Below are 15,818 nucleotides of genomic sequence, written 5' to 3' on the forward strand. Positions count from 1 at the left end.
TTTAGTGCAGAAGGGGCAACGGCTCTCCTAACACCTCATCTTGCTTTGCCAACCAATTCCCCCGCCACTACCCAGCTGAGTTAACTAAATGCAAACATGCTTTTGCCACTGCCCCAACTCAGGAGCCTCTTTACCCACAGCAGCATTTTGCAAAGTGTATTCCGTGGAACCCTGGAGGTGATTTGTGAAAAAAAAAAAAAAAGTGGAGGGGGGGATGCTCCTTGGTCAGTTAAGTCTGGGCAACACTGTAGACTCTCTCCTACTTGGATGGTAACATTAGAAAGGAAAGACTTATCCAGAGGAGCTCCTGCTGTGGCTCAGTGGGAACCCAGCTGCTATCCATGAGGATGTGGATTCAATTCCTGGTCTCGCTCAGTGGGTTAAGGATCTGGTGTTGCCGTGAACTTTGTATAGGTCGCAGATGCACCTCAGATCTGGTGTGGCTGTGGCTGTGGCACAGGCTGGCAGCTGTAGCTCCCATTTGACCCCTGGCCTGGGAATTTCCATATGCCACAGGTGTAGCCCTAAAAAGACAAACAAACAAACAAACAAACAAAAAACCTTTATCCAGAGATTTCCAAAACCCATTTCACTAAGGAAACTTTCCCCTGTAATACAAACTAAGACTCTAGGAAATGTCTGTGGGGGGAATGTCCTTTTTCAGCCCCAATGCCCTGCTGCTCCGTCTAGAATAGAATTGCCTTCCTGAGCATCTGCCTGCCACCACCCCTTTCCATTTGATTTTTAAATTAATATTTAGTACATTTTAAATACAGAAAACTCAGAGTTCTCGTCGTGGCGCAGTGGTTAACGAATCTGACTAGGAACCATGAGGTTGCGGGTTCAGTCCCTGCCCTTGCTCAGTGGGTTAACGATCCGGCGTTGCCGTGAGCTGTGGTGTAGGTTGCAGATGCGGCTTGGATCCCGCATTGCTGTGGCTCTGGCGTAGGCCAGTGGCTACAGCTCCGATTCGACCCCTAGCCTGGGAACCTCCATGTGCCACAGGAGCAGCCCAAAGAAATAGCAAAAAGACAAAAAGACAAAATAAATAAATAAATAAATAAATAAATTAAATAAATACAAAAAACTCTAAAGAAGAAAACAAAGTGGTGTAAGATCTGCCACCCCAATTTTTATGTGATTCTGCCAAAATATAATTTACTTCAAGCCTCTGCTGAATACCCTTTTAGGGCTCCAAGTCACTCAGGAAAAGAGCCAGTCCACCTGTGTACCATGTACAAGCCCCCCTCCCCCGCCCCCGCCACGCCCCTGCCCAGGTCAGGTGTTCTAGTCACTTCTCTGGCCCCTTCTTCTTCTCTCCTGCTCTCAGCGCTCAAGGCACACTGCCTCCTTGATGCTTCCCTTGAACCCACCAGACACATCCCTGCCCCAGGACCTTTGCACCTCCTATTCCCTCTGCCTGGTTGCTGTCTCTTAGACACCTGCATGGCTTCCTTACTCTCGAATCTGCCTTGGGTTTCAGAGGTCACCTTCTCAGTGAGGCCTTCCCTGATGTTCTGCCTGGGTGTGTCTCAGCCCCTAGCATTCCCTAGCCCCTGTCCCTATATGATTTCTTTCTGTGGAACTCATCACCTTCTCCTATTCTATACATGGTGTTGACTTACCCACATTACTGCCTGCATCCTCCACTTAGCTCCCGTGGGCGGGGTTTTTGTCGGTTTTGTTCATAGCTGCACAGCCAGTGCCTGGCACATGGTAGGTGCTCAGTAAACAATTGTGAGATAAATAAATGTGTATGTTCACAGAAGAAACTATACTAGGTACACTGTATTTTTTTTTTTGCTATATTTTTTGCTTTTAGAGATCTTTCCCTATCAACCTGTGTCGAACTACTGTGTACTTTAAAAAGGCTGCATGAGACTCCATTGTTGGGATGTACCTCATTTTATAGAACTAATTCTCTATTTTTATAGACACTTAGGAATTTTTGCTCTTCAGACAATGCTATAATTTAAAAAGAAAACAATTTTCTTTTTAAGGATCAGGGATCAGACCTGAGCCACAATTGCAACCTAAGCCACAGCTGCGGTAATGCTGGATCCCCTTAACCTACTTTACTGGGCCAGGGATGGAACCTGTGTCCCAGAGCTCTTGAGAGGCCACCCATCCGGTTGCACCATAGTGGGAAACTCCAAATAATATTTTTAAACATTTGCTCTTTGTAAATATTCCATGGGATAAATGCCCAGGAGTGGACTTCCTGAGTCAGAATTTGTTCTTTTTTTTTTTTTTTTGAAACGTTAATAGATGTTACCAAATTATCTTCCAAAGAGGTTGCACACACTTAAGCTCCCCTATCTATTGTGCGAGAATGTTGATTTCCTCGCATGTAAACCAGCAATGAGTAGCAATGAGTCAACCTCGTATGTTTATGCCAGTCTAATAGGTGAAAAGCAGCACTCTGATTTGTGTTTTTAAAATAATGAATGGGTTGAAAATTTTTTCGTATTTCCATTGGCCACTTGTATTTATTTATTTATTTTTTGTTTTCTGCCAGCTTAAATCCTTTGCCCATTATCCTACTGGATTATTTATTATTTATTACTCTCTCTCTCTCTCTCTCTCTCTCTCTCTCTATATATATATATATATATATATTTTTTTTTTTTTTTGTCTTTTTAGGGCCGCACCTGCGGCACATGGAGGTTCCCAGGCTAGGGGTCCAATTGGAGTTGGAGCTGCCGGCCTGCGCCAGAGCCACAGCAACGCAGGATCCGAGCCGCGTCTGTGACCTACACCACAGCTCACAGCAACACCGGATCCTTAACCCACTGAGCGAGGCCAGGGATCAAACCCACATCCTTATGGATGCCAGGCAGGTTCGTTAACTGCTGAGCCATGACAGGACCTCCTTTGCTGTCTCCTTATAGATTTAAGAGTTCTTTAACTCACAGATACAGAGAATAGACTTGGGGTTGCCACGTTGGGGTGAGGGTGGGCTAGGCAAGGATTGGGAGATTGGAATTAGCAGAGGTGAACTAGTATATACAGGATGGGTAAACAACAAGATCCTACCTTTGGCACAGGCAACTATATTCCACATCCTGTGATGAGCCGTAAGGGAAGAGAATATGAAAGAGGATACATGCACGTCTAACTGAGCCACTTTGCTGTGCAGCAGAAATGAACACATCATACATCAACTATGCTTTAATAAAAAATTTAAAAAGTTATGTAAAATTAAAATGATTCTGTCATATCTGTTATAAAATTTGTCAGTTCGTTCTTCAGTTTTGTTTATGGCATTTTTTTTCCTTCTGTTTTTGGCCATCCATGGCATATAGAGCTCCCGGACCAAAGTGGAGACCTAAGCCGCAGCAGTGGCAATGCCAGATCCTTAGCCCACTGCGCTAGACCGGGGGTTGAAACCGTGTCCCAGTGCTCCCAAGGGGCTGCCAATTGCGTTGTGCTATAGCAGGAGCTCCTATTTATGGCATTTTCTTTTTTTTAAATTTTATTTTTTTTAATTTATTTTTTTCCCACTGTATAGCAAGGGGATCAAGTTATCCTTACATGTATACATTTTGGCATTTTCTGATATGGTGTTGAATATATATTTTTAAACAAGTTGGTGTGAAATCACCATTAAAGCCATAGGATTATGAGTTATAACTCAAAATGTCAGAAATTTCCCTGGCTTATGTAGATAACATTGGTCATATTTTATGTTGGGTTATATATATCTTACCACAAGTTGCGCTAAGGATTTGGTATTGCCACAGCTGAGGCTTAGGTCTCAACTTTGGCTCAGATCTGATCCGAGGTGTAAAGTCAATCTGTAGACCTGAAATCTTTCTTCTTTGTAATGCAAATGCTAACAACCACAAATTTCGCTCTTAGTACTGCTTTTATTGCATTTCGTAAGCTTTGGTATGCTGTATTTTCATTTTCACTTGTCTCAAGATATAGTCTAATTGCTCTTGTGATATCTTTTTTTATTTTATTTTATAGTGGCCACACCCATGGAATATGGAAGTTCCCAGGCTAGGGGTCAAATTGGAGCTTCGGCAGCTGGCCACAGCCACAGCCACAGCAATGCCAGATCTGAGCCACATCTGTGACCTGTGCCACAGCTTTCGGCCACACTGGATCCTTAACCCACTGAGGGAGGCCAGGGATCAAACCTGCATCCTCATGGATAAGAGTTGGATTCTTAACGCACTGAGCCACAATGGGAACTCACTCCTCTTGCGTTACCCTTTTTGTTTGAGTTGTTTAATTTCCATGCATTTCTGGATTTTCCAGTTTTCCTTCTGCTGTTGATTTCTCATTTCATTCCACAGTGATTAGCCAAGATACTTTGGGAGGTCCCGTCGTGGCTCAACTGAAACAAATCTGACTAGCATCCATGAGGATGCTGGTTTGATCCCTGGCCTTGCTCATTGGGTTAAGGATCCAGCATTGTTGTGAGCTGTGGTGAGGGCATAGACGTGGCTCAGATCCAGCAGTTGCTGTGGCTGTGGCATGGGCCAGAAGCTACAGCTCTGATTTGACCCCTAACCCCCTAACCTGAGAACCTCCATATGCTGCAGGTGCTGACCTAAAAAGACAAAAGACAAAAGACAAAAAAAAAAAGAAGAAGAAAAGATAGTCGGGGGAGTTCCTACTGTGACTCAGTGGTAATGAACCTGACTAGTATCCATGAAGAGCCCTGCTCAATAGGTTAAGGATCCAGAGCTGCTGTACACTGTGGTGTAGGTCACAGACGTGGCTCGGATCCCATGTGGTTGTGGCTGTGGTGTAGGCCACCACTAGCCTGGAAACTTCCATGTGCCAAAGGTGTGGCCCTTAAAAAAAAAAAAATTAAAAAACAAACAAACAAACAAAAAGAAAATGTACTTTGTATAGTTCCAGTCTTTAAAACTGTATTAAAACTTACTTTGTGGCCTAACATATGTTCTATTCTGGAGAATGTTCCATATCCACTTGAGCAAAATGTGTTTTATGCTGTCGTTGGGTTGAGTGTTCTGTATATGTCTGTTAGTCCAGTTGGTCTATAGTGTTATTCAAATCCTGTTTCCTTATTGATCTTCCATCTGGTATCGCTATGAATTCTTGCAAGTGGGTATGGATTCTCCTACTATTATTGTGTTGCTGTCTATTTATCTCATTAATTCTGTCAATGTGTGCTTCAGCTATTTAGGAGTTCTGATGTTTGGTACACATATATTTATAATTGTTCTGTTATCTTGGTGAATTGAATTACTCTTTTTTTTTTGCCATACGCGTTAAATTTTATAAAGTCAAATATATCGGTCCTTATATTTATGACATCTGGGCTTTCTGTCATGTTTAGAGGGGCCTTCCTCCAATATCAGTAAGTGAATTAACCAATGCTTTCTTCTAGAACATTTATGTTATTTGATGTTTTAATGTTTGCTAGAGGTACAAACACTATTATTTAACGTGGACTTGGGCCTTTACCATTCTGAACCGACTGTGATTTCGCCACATAAGGGCAGACCCCTTAGCTCTCTTCCCGTTTTGTGGTCTGCCTGGCTTAGCCTTGCCTTACTATTGCCTTAGCCTTACTGTGGCCCTCTTTGCCTACCACCCTCCAACCCCAATTTAATCAATTTCTTAACTGTCTCTACTCGCCTCCAAAGTGGTCCACCTCTGACATTGTTGATTTTCCAAAAATGTTAAGTAAATTGTGGGTTTCGGCCAACCTTTCATCCTTGCCTGACAGAGTGCCTGGACTGTGTAAATATCTAATGAGTATTCATTAAGTGGATACCTGAAAGATTGCTGTAACCTGGATTCGACACATGTGCTGAGGATGTACAGAGAGATTCAGGGAAAAGAGGACGAGTGATTTATGTGTCACATGCAAGCTTGGGCCACATCATTCTTTAAAGTTACCTAGGGAGGGGACCTGGCCTGCGAGCCGAGGACTGAACCCAGAGGGGAAGCTAATTTTGCAGGGGGTTCACCACCCTTCCCATGAAGAGAGGAATGTTGGTGTTTTCATCTTTGATGAGGATTAAGAAGGGCATGTTGAAGCTGATGATCTGATGGTTGGACCAGCGGGTGTCTTTCGAGAGGATGTCCCCGCCATGGTCTGTCCCATTCTCGCTGAGGTCCAGCACAGCCTTATGCAGGGCCTGGAGGGGAGAGAGGACAGAGGCCTGTTTGAGGCAGAGACAGGCTGCACCATCCCGCAGTCAGACCCGGGAGCAAGGCCCAGTGTGGTGAGAGCTGTGCTGGGGCTCGAGGAAGAGCAAGCTCCAGAGCATTAAAAAAAAAAAAAAAAAAAAGGACCACAGGTTCCCTATTGCATCATCATGACGTAGGAGAAGGAACACGACTCTCATTCCCAAGGATCTGGGTTCAAATCGGATGGCCCCCCTCCCGCAACTTAGCCACTTTGAGGAGAGCTATGGGGTAGGATGGCCCAGGGGCGCTATGGCACCCCGCATGAGGAACGGCACTCAGTTTAGGTGGCCGAGAAATGTGTATGCGTGAACACGGGTGTGTGTATACATGTGTTTGAATATCTCTGTGGGTCTGAATAACTGCAAGGCTTAATTGTTCACCTCTTAATTGTGAGGCTCTCTCAGCTGGTCACGCGCACTCACCCACCCCCATCCACACTGCTCTTCTTTGCTTCTCTGGGGGCCTGGTCTTTCTCTGTCCTTTGACGCCATACTCAGGCCTCTGTCACCACCTGGCCTGTCCTCCCCATCCCTGTCCTTCCCTCCCTGCACACAGGGACACACAGGGCCTCCACCGGCTCAAGGCCTCTGGTCTGACCTGCCAGTGCCCCCTCACCTCTGGCTGACCTGCCTCCCCAGGGGCCGTGGGGAGCAACCCACGACCTCAGGAGGCAGAGTGTCCTGTGCTTTGTCTCCTGGGCTCATCTCTTGTTTGTACCATCCTATGCTAAGCTCCCTGGGGAGGAGGACGTGGATGGAGACCTTCCCAGGCCCTCATCCGCACCCAAACCCTCAGGTCACAGCCAGGCACCCAACGGCAATTGTTTCTTTGGGCGCCTTTGGTGAAAGTCACTCCATAACCCAGACTTGGTGATTCACCAGCATCTCCGGGTGTTGCAGACACAGGGGCCAAAGGTCTTTTGCAATCTCTGAGCCTAAGCCTTTCCGAGTAAATAGGGGTTTATTGGGATCCAAAGCAGGGACGTCTCCGGCCAAGGATGACACAACCTCAGAGCAGGTCCCTGAAACGCGCTGAGCCCCTGAGGTCACCTCTTCTCCTCAGTCATCGGACCACATTCTCGTTTTGGTGGAGCCGTGGCACTCACTCCTCGGGGGCTCGGCCTGCGGGTGTGCTTGTGTCCCTCTGTCCCTAGTTCAGCCTCACCCCCGAGCTGCAGCCCCCACGCCCATTCTGACCTCCAGACGTCAGGGTCACACTCACCTTGGACAGCTTCAGAGGCTGTTCCTCAGTGACACCCGAGAGGTCCGCCTCGTGGCTGAAAACCTTGGTGATGCCCAGGTTGCCCAGGAGAGATTTCAGATCATAGGTTCCAGAAATAACAAATCGTGGCATATGTAAATTGATAACCCTTTAAAAAGGTTAGAAAACAAAGGCCTTTCAGAGAATTGAAAGGGTTTCCTTTCCTGGTTGTCCCTCCCACGTGGTATCCTGGCCCCCTGCCTGCGCCAGGGTGTGGGGTCAGCCTCGGGTTACTCTGCTTTGGGCTCAGTGAATGATGAGTGAGTGCGCAGGGCTGGGAGCTCAACCCTCCTTTGCCATGGGGACAAGATGTGGCCCCTACAGGGTCGGACAGATGGGCTGACTGACCCTCAGACTCTAGATCCAGCTTCTCCTGTTCTCTGCTCTCAGGAACATGGGTGCGGGTGGAGCCGGGAAGAGCCGTTAGAACTTCCATTTGTTTTTCAGCCCTACACGTCTCTGGATTTTCATGTTTGTTTATATTGTGCAAGACAACGGAGTTCCTCCGGGCAGGGCTACATCTAAGCACGCAGAGAGCCCGGAGAGCTGCAGTAATTTGGGTGCAGGATGGGGACCTGTGTGGGGTCAACGCACACTCCTCTGGGGACAGAGGAACCAGAACCAGCCTGAAACAAGTCCTGGCGTTGCCCGCTCTGGGCCTTTGATCACTGGCCTCTCTGAGCAGGTGTCCCGTGTCTTGCGTGGACTTTCTACCCTGTAACTCCCGCTCCGCCTGGTGCCTTTGCCAGGAAGCCCACCTCTTCCTTCTGGGCTCACCCACACCCCGTGTTGGCACTGCTCTCCCTGCACCGGGCCCTGGCCACTGGGAAGGGGCAGAGTGTCCAGGCTGGGGAGGATGTCCTCGCCCCGGGCCCTGTCCCTCTCTGGTCCTGCCTGAACAGATGCTGGCCTCCGTTGGAAGCCCAAGCGTCATGAACAGGATCTGGGCCCACCCTCCCCCCACCTTGTGGGTGGGCCTGAAGGGGCAGCCTCCTGGGTCAGCCATGGGTTGGGAATCACCGTGAATGTGAGAATTTGAGGTACTTGGCGAGCAGCTTCTCGGAGAGCTTTTTCTCTAGCCACTCCAGCTTGCCCTGTTTGGGCAGAAACAGCAAGGTCGCGATTCTGCCCTGGAAGGGCAGCAGCACCACCCAGCAGCGGACCACGTGGTCCCAGTACACGTTGCACCTGCCCAGCCGGTGGATCATGGGCACCCGGATGGTCACGTTGTGGTTCACGTGGAAGTCCTCTATCACCGAGCGGTAGGCCCTGAAGTCATCCCTGCATTCGCCTGGAGAGAAAGAGAGACGCACATCAGCCAGGGGGTGGGAGGAAGGTTTACAAAACTGTGCCAAGGGAAGGAGCCCTGAGTCCCACTACCAGGACCCCGATCTCTGAGCCTCGGCTTCACCATCTGTAAACTGGGGCCAACGTGAAATCATCAGGCTCCTGGAGGTCTTTGTAAAGATGATTTGAGGAATTCCTGCCAAGGCTCAGCCATAACAAACCCACATAGGATCCGTGAGGATGCGGGTTCGATCCCTGGCCTCTCTAAGTGGGTTAAGGATCCTGTGTTGCTGTGGCTGTGGTGTAGGCTGGCAGCTGCAGCTCTGCTTCAGCCCTTAGCCTGGGAACTTCCATAAGCTGCAGGTGCAGTCCTAAAAAGACAAAAAAAAAAAAAAAAAAGAAAAAAAAGTGATTTGAGACTAAAGGAGAATCCAGAGTTACTGCATTACAGAAGCTAAATGACATGCACGGGGTGGACAGAACAAGCATTTTTATTTGGATTTTGTGTTTATTTAATGCATGATTCGCGGTCGCTTAACATAGGTTATCGGGGGTAGTTGGAAGCTCCCAAGGTCATACTGGGCACGTCCTTGTCTGAGTCTCCCTCCCCCCTGGTCTTTGGTGGTTCTCATTATCCAGGAACATCACTCCATCCCCATGCTAATAGCCTTGCCCTGGACCAGCATGTGAAATGCAGGTGCCTGGGCATCGCCATCTCTGCTCCATCATCCAGCTAAGTCAGAGGACGGTGCCTCGGGGATCCCAGGGCCAGATTTTCCCTCTAGAGGGAGGAGGAGACTGAGGCTGGGGAGGGGATGGGACCCACCTGAAGTTCCAGGGTGGCGCTGGGACCTGGGATGTGCTGGCCCCGGGCTCAGCGCTCTCCAGCACGCTGTTCTCCCTCCTCCGACCCCTGGCCTTGCCTCTCACTGTCCCTACCCCAGGTGATCCCCATGGACTGTTTATTTTTTTATTAAATTTCTTTTTACTCCAGTCGATTTACCATGTTCTGTCAATTTCTGCTGGACAGCAGAGTGACCCGTCTCTCTCTCTCTCACACACAGACACACATTCTTTTTCTCATATTGTCTTCCATCCTGTTCTATCACAAGTGATTGGATATAGTTCATTGCTTATCCATTCTAAATGCAATACTTTGCATCTACTAACCCAACTCCCAGTCCATCCCACTCCCTCCCCTCTCCCCCTTGGCAACCACAAGACGGCGCTCTACCCCGGTGGACTGTTTAAATTGACTTAGAATGGGGACCAGAAGGTCCTGACGTTCTCATCACTTGGAGGGAGGAAGGCGGGCTGAGATTCAAATTTAGTTGAGCACTTACTATGTGAGCATATAATCCCATGTTCTTTGTAACTCTTTTCCTTCTAAAAATCTGACCAGAAAGAATTATTATGTCCATGCTGCAGAGACGACAGTAGAACCTCAAAGCTGTCAGATGACTTGCCCATCACCAAACAGCTAACACGACACAGAAGCAGGGCAGGAGCCCTGGTTTTTCTGTCTCCAAAGCCGTCCCTGTTTCCACTACACTAGAGCTGTCAGAAATGTGTGCTGTGAAATCCCTTTTTTTTTTTTGCCTTTTCTAGGGCTGCTTCCCGAGGCACACAGAGGTTCCCAGGCTAGGGGTCCAATCAGAGCTGTAGCCACTGGCCTACGCCAGAACCACAGCAACGCGGGATCCGAGCTGCATCTGCGACCCACGCTACAGCTCACGGCAATGCCAGATCCTCAACCCACTGAGTAAGGCCAGGGATCGAACCTGCAACCTCATGGTTCCTAGTCGGATCCGTTAACCACCACCGTGCCATGACGGGAACTCCAATCCCATCCCCTTTATACACTCTGCCAAAATTTGTTTTTATGGCTCTCTATTTTGGAACACTGCCTATTTTACCTCCCTCCCTGATAGGGATTTATCATGCACATTAGGACACTTAAGGCTCTGAAAAGTCCTGCAGAGATGATAATTTGACTATTTAACCTACTCTCTCCTAACCTTCTTTGAACAGGTAAAGTATATCCACGGTTGTGTGTAGAAATTTGAATACCGGGAATCCCAAAGCCACACTCCACTCTGCACTGCCAAGGAAAATGGACAGAACCAGCTCCGTCTGGTTGTGCGAGCTTTACCTTCATAGATGACGTAGTTCACCAGAGCAAAAGCCGTGTCTCTGTCAAGCTTTTCGACCACAGCCACGATTTTTCCTTGAGTTTCTACCTTTATCTGATCGTTGATCTCTTTCTTGGCCTCTTCAGTGTCCCTGAAGTTGACGGAGAAGGCTTTTGAGTGGTACAGCCTCTTGACATTGTCCAAAAACTTGTGTGCGTGCTTTAGCCTCTTATCAAGGACGAGCACAGTGCTGGTGGTTATCTGGATCTGGTCGCCTGGCTGATTGAGAATTTCAAGGAGGTGCGCTAAGCCTTTGTGGATCTCTGCCATAGGCGGCTTCTTAAACTTGTAATCTATGCCCCACAGGATCTGGGTATGAGTGTCCCCTTTGGTCCCCAGGGAGAGCATCAGAAAGGCTAAAGCGATGCTCACTGGGGAGAAGATGATGTTGTTTTTGGACTGATGGACCAGTTCACGGTACAATTTGAAGGTGAAGTTGTCCAGTCTGGGAGCTATGCTGAAGAAGCGTGGGGGCTTGTAAATGGCAGGCTTGGGTCGACGCATGGAGCCAGGGACCTGGCTGCACAGGCCCACCAGCAGCAGAAAGCCCCACGTGATGGAGGACACCATTGCCCTGCAAGAGAGAGAAGGGGACCTGAGTCAGGCCACGCCAGGAGTCCCTTGGCCACTGACAGACACCACAGAAAAGCAACCACAGCTTATTAAACCTCTGCCATGTGCCAGGCTTGAAAACCTCAGAACAAGGAGCTCCCGTTGTGGCTCAGCGGTAATGAACCCATCTAGTATCCATGAGGATGTGGGTTCAATCCCTGGCCTTGCTCAGTAGGTTAAAGGTCTGGTGTTGCTGGGAACTGTGGTGTAGGTCGCAGACGCTGCTGGGATCTGGTGTTGCTGTGGCTGTAGTGTAGGCTGGCCGCTGTAGCTCTAATTTGACTCCTAGCCTGGGAGCTTCCAAACGCCGTGGGTGCAGCCCTAAAAAAAAAGAAAAGAAAAGAAAAGAAAGACTTAGAACAATAGCGGAGCCTTTGGAGCGCTCACCACACGCCAGGGTCCATCCTAAGCACCTTACTGTGGTATCTCATTGCCTTCCAGTGCCAGTCCTATGAGGTGTAGGTCATTTGACAATCCTGGCTGACAAGGGAGGAGGTCAAAGCTCCTAGAGGGTTAAGCCACGTGTTCACGGTGACAGAGCAGTAGGGGAGCAGGACCAGCCTCACACAGCTGGGCGGTCCGGGTCGGGAGGCCATGCTCTGGGTGGCGATGACATCTGCGATGACCCCGAGGTGTACGTGCCACTGCCCCTCTTTTCAAAAGGGGGCACCGAGGCCCAGGAAGCGTGATGACCAGCCCGTGATCAGCCAGGAAGCGGGTCAGATCAGGCCCGGGATGGCTGGATCTGAAACAGGCCCCACAGGGCTTTGCCTGAAGCCTGCTGCTGAATGGACAGAAAGGCTGCAGCCCAGAGTGGGAAGGATCTTGGCCAATGACACACAGCCAGAGCGCAGGGGAGCTGTGAGGAAACCCATCCTGCCTTATTCTGGCCCAGATTCTCCCTGACTTCACACTGTCCATCACCCTTTGCTTGAAACTACAATAGCCCTCACGTTCTAAGCTACTTGAGCCTAGAGTTGTTTATCAGCTGACGCTATAATGTTCTAGGCCTGGAGAACGCTGATGAAGCAGAGCCTAGGAGAGCCCTCAGCCTTGAAGCCCTCACAGACAGTAATTTTTGTCTTGTGAGCTGACGTTTAGCGCTTGCCATCTGCCTCTACTGGAGCTGCCGAACTGCAGCATCTCCTGATGTTTTTAGGAGGGGATTTTATGAGTCTGATTCTTGCATCTCCTCATATCTAGAAAAACACTAAAATCCATCAATGATGCCTGATGTCTGGGACTAGTGGCCACCTTCCCGGGACCAGCAGCAAATCTCTGCAGGATGCGTGCCTGGCTGCAGCCCCCCCCCCCCCAACCCCCACACTCGATCGCCCCCTTTGCTCTTTGGGGCAGTGTTTCCGACCTATCTGAAATACTGCCTCCTGGGCTGTCATAGCGGACAAAACAAAAGGTGTCATCTGTGAGAACAGCCACTCCCAGGGGTGGCCAGTGAGCCCCGAGGGAACTCCAGAAAGCACATCAAAGGAGAAATTCCAGGAAGCCCAGACCTTTCATCTTCCCATAGAAACCGGCTTTCTGTAAATCTTCGGTAAGGCGGGTTCTCCGTAAATCTTTTGTTCCTACCACCTCCCCTTTCTTGCAAAAACTCACATATCCTAGCTTTCCCCGTCGCCTCCTCAGAGCATTTTCTCAGGGCTCCCTGAGATGCTGTCTCCCGGGCTTAAGTCCTAATTTCACCCCAAATAAAACTTAACTCTCAACTTTCAGGTTGTATTTTTTTTGGTCAACAGTCTCATGGAGTGGTTTGTAATCTTCGACTTATAAGATGTGACGAATGAGGCTCAGAGAGAGTCGGTAATTTTCTCAAGGCCACACAGCGGGTCAAGCTCAGCTGAGGCAGAGAGGTCTCTGTGCTTCTGGCCTGCTGCCCTGTGTACAGGGGTTTCTTCCCCCAATAACTGCCTCCCTGCAGCAGGAGCTTAGCTGCTTCTAAGGACTGGGCACACAGGGAGTCAGTGGGTCCCAAGCTCAGCACTGTTTCTGGGCTGGAAAACTGTACGCTGTGGGGGGCTGTCCTGTGCACTGTAACGGGTTTAGCAGCATCCTGGATAAAATGATATCCCAGTGGCACCTCCCCAAGCCCCTGATGTGACAATCAAACATTCTCCAGGCATGGCCCAGGGTCCCCTGGGGTCAAAGCGTGCCTGTGGGATCGTGTTGGGGTAGGAAGGGCTCAGAGGCACACTGGGGAGGGAGACCTCCTTTTGCCTGCTTTGAACGTACTTTCCTCATTTCAGAATGGGTTTGGGTTGGATGATGCCTAACTGAACGTGCTCACTGGGGCCGAAGTGTTTGTAGGACTCCATTATTTTGGGGTGTTCATTCTTTCGGGATGAGGACCTTGTCAAGGGGTCTCTGGACGTTGCTGTGGCATGTCGTGCCAGGCCTTTAGATAATCATTGCCTTATCTGTCACCTGAGCAGCTCAGATGCCTCTGTGGTCCTTCTGCAGGGATTTTGATGACCCCCCACCACCAAAAGGCGTCATGACAATAGCCCCTGAGGGTCTGAGTTGTACCAACTAAACACTCACATGCAGCCAGGCCCCTGGAAGCCTTCCCCAGCTTTCTTCGTTTTGCAAACGAAAGCTTTTAGGATCCATGAGGGGCCAGCAGTCAGCAGCTTAGGCCATGAACCCAGATAAGAAAGGGGAGGAGGTGACAGAAAAGATAGCAGGGTTATCTGAGGAGTTAATGAGTCCACCTCTCAGAGGAGGAGTTCCAACAAGAGGTCAAGGCCAGGGGTCCACTGGGCAGGAGGGTGGCCGCCAGGGAGCAGAGACGGGGACCTGGAGCTGTCCTCCGAAAATTTGGGGAACAAAGGATCACAGGGCCTCTGCTCTCTCCAGTCACATAGTGGCGGGGCACGGGGTCTACAAGGCCAGGCCAAGGACTCCGGTGCTGCCTGAAGGTTAAACGAACAAGATAAGAAAGTAGAATTCTCTTCCAAAAAAAAAAAAAAAAAAAAAGAAGAGAGAGAGAGAGAGAAAGAAAGGAAAGAATGAAAGAAAAGGAAACAACGGTATCTACATAAAAACAAAAATGAAAAATGAAACCCAGCTAGTGCCCTGTGGGGCTCCTGGGCACACAGGCCTTTCTGTGTCCCCCATTTCTTGTTTTTAGGGAATCGGCTTTGGGCTCCATGACCTTCCCTGAGCCCCAAAGGGCAGCTGCTCCTCAGGGAAGGGAGGGGACACAGAGACCAGGGAGGAGCCGCCAAGAAACAGCAGTGCAGCCTTGAGGCGGGGTCCCGGTTCCTCCTCAAGGGATGTACATAAAAATATGTTTGAGCCTTTCTGCAGAACTAGACCCCCCCAGCAAATGGAAGAACGATTTGAGGAAGGCGTCTTCATTCTGGGAAGAAGGAGGACGCTGGAACCCGTCCCGGGGCCACTAACCACCAGCTTTGAGAGAAAATGCAAACTTGCATCTACCCCGATTCTTTTCTGCAGCCCCCATTTCCCACTCCCGAGCTGTAAGAGCCCTCCCATTCTCTCCAAAGGAGGGCACAGTCTTTAGGGCATTACCCCGCGGCGGCATCTTTGCATGGCAAGGCAATAAAGCTATTTTTCTCTCCTTCACCCAACTCTGTGTCTGTGTTTCTATTCGGCACTGGTGGACAGAGGCTGAGTTTGGGCAACAAAAACAAACAAGTTAAAAAGAAAGTGAGAGAGAGAGAGAGAGAGAGGATCCAGAAACAGAGGGGCAGGGGAGTGGGGGCCCCCGAGGGGACTTGGCTCTGACTTCTGCAGGGAGAAGAGACCCAGGTGAAGACCCCCGAGGCCACAGGACTCTGTCCAAGCTTGGGGAGAGTGGAGGAAGGAGAAAATCAACCTGAAGCAGCCCAGCCCAGCAGCCGGTGTGCCCAGGGCCTCGTGGGCTGAGGGCCTGGAATGCAGTGTAATCATCTTCCCTACCGCCCGTGCTGAGCAGAACAGCAAAGACTCAACGGCGGCTTTCACATCCTGACCTGGCAGATCAGAGCCGAATGTGCCTGTATCTCAGCTTCTGCCTCGGTCCAGTGGGCCAGCCTCACCCACCAGCGTCGGCTCCGCAGGGGGCTGAGGGAGAGCTACTCACTTGGCAGATGGAGGGAACTCACTTATTCCCCGGGGAGGCTCCCTGGTTGGACGCTCGTGGGCTGCTCCATACGGGGCCTTGCCTTGCCTACTTATAGGCCGGTTGCGGTCGCTGGGTCCCATGGGCCCAGGAAGAGCCTTCCCCACCCCCACCCTCTCCGGAGCCCAGCCAGCGGGTGTTGATACCAT

At 49.8% G+C, this 15,818-nt stretch overlaps 1 protein-coding gene across 1 annotated transcript; it reads right to left on the bottom strand.

The window, feature by feature from the left end:
- Positions 1 to 5,819: 5,819 nt before the first annotated feature.
- Positions 5,820 to 15,752, bottom strand: LOC125136771 (alpha-1-antitrypsin-like). The gene is made up of 6 exons (XM_047797553.1): positions 15,631 to 15,752; positions 12,199 to 12,273; positions 10,877 to 11,490; positions 8,458 to 8,728; positions 7,399 to 7,546; positions 5,820 to 6,125 (listed from the first exon to the last, which is right to left on the bottom strand). The coding sequence occupies exons 1-6, from the start codon at positions 15,750 to 15,752 to the stop codon at positions 5,934 to 5,936; spliced, it is 1,422 nt and encodes a 473-aa protein (XP_047653509.1). The 3' UTR covers positions 5,820 to 5,933.
- Between the last annotated feature and the right edge of the window lie 66 nt (positions 15,753 to 15,818).

The sequence above is a fragment of the Phacochoerus africanus genome, chromosome 9 (genome assembly GCF_016906955.1).
Source record: "Phacochoerus africanus isolate WHEZ1 chromosome 9, ROS_Pafr_v1, whole genome shotgun sequence".
In the NCBI taxonomy this organism is placed as follows: domain Eukaryota; kingdom Metazoa; phylum Chordata; class Mammalia; order Artiodactyla; family Suidae; genus Phacochoerus; species Phacochoerus africanus.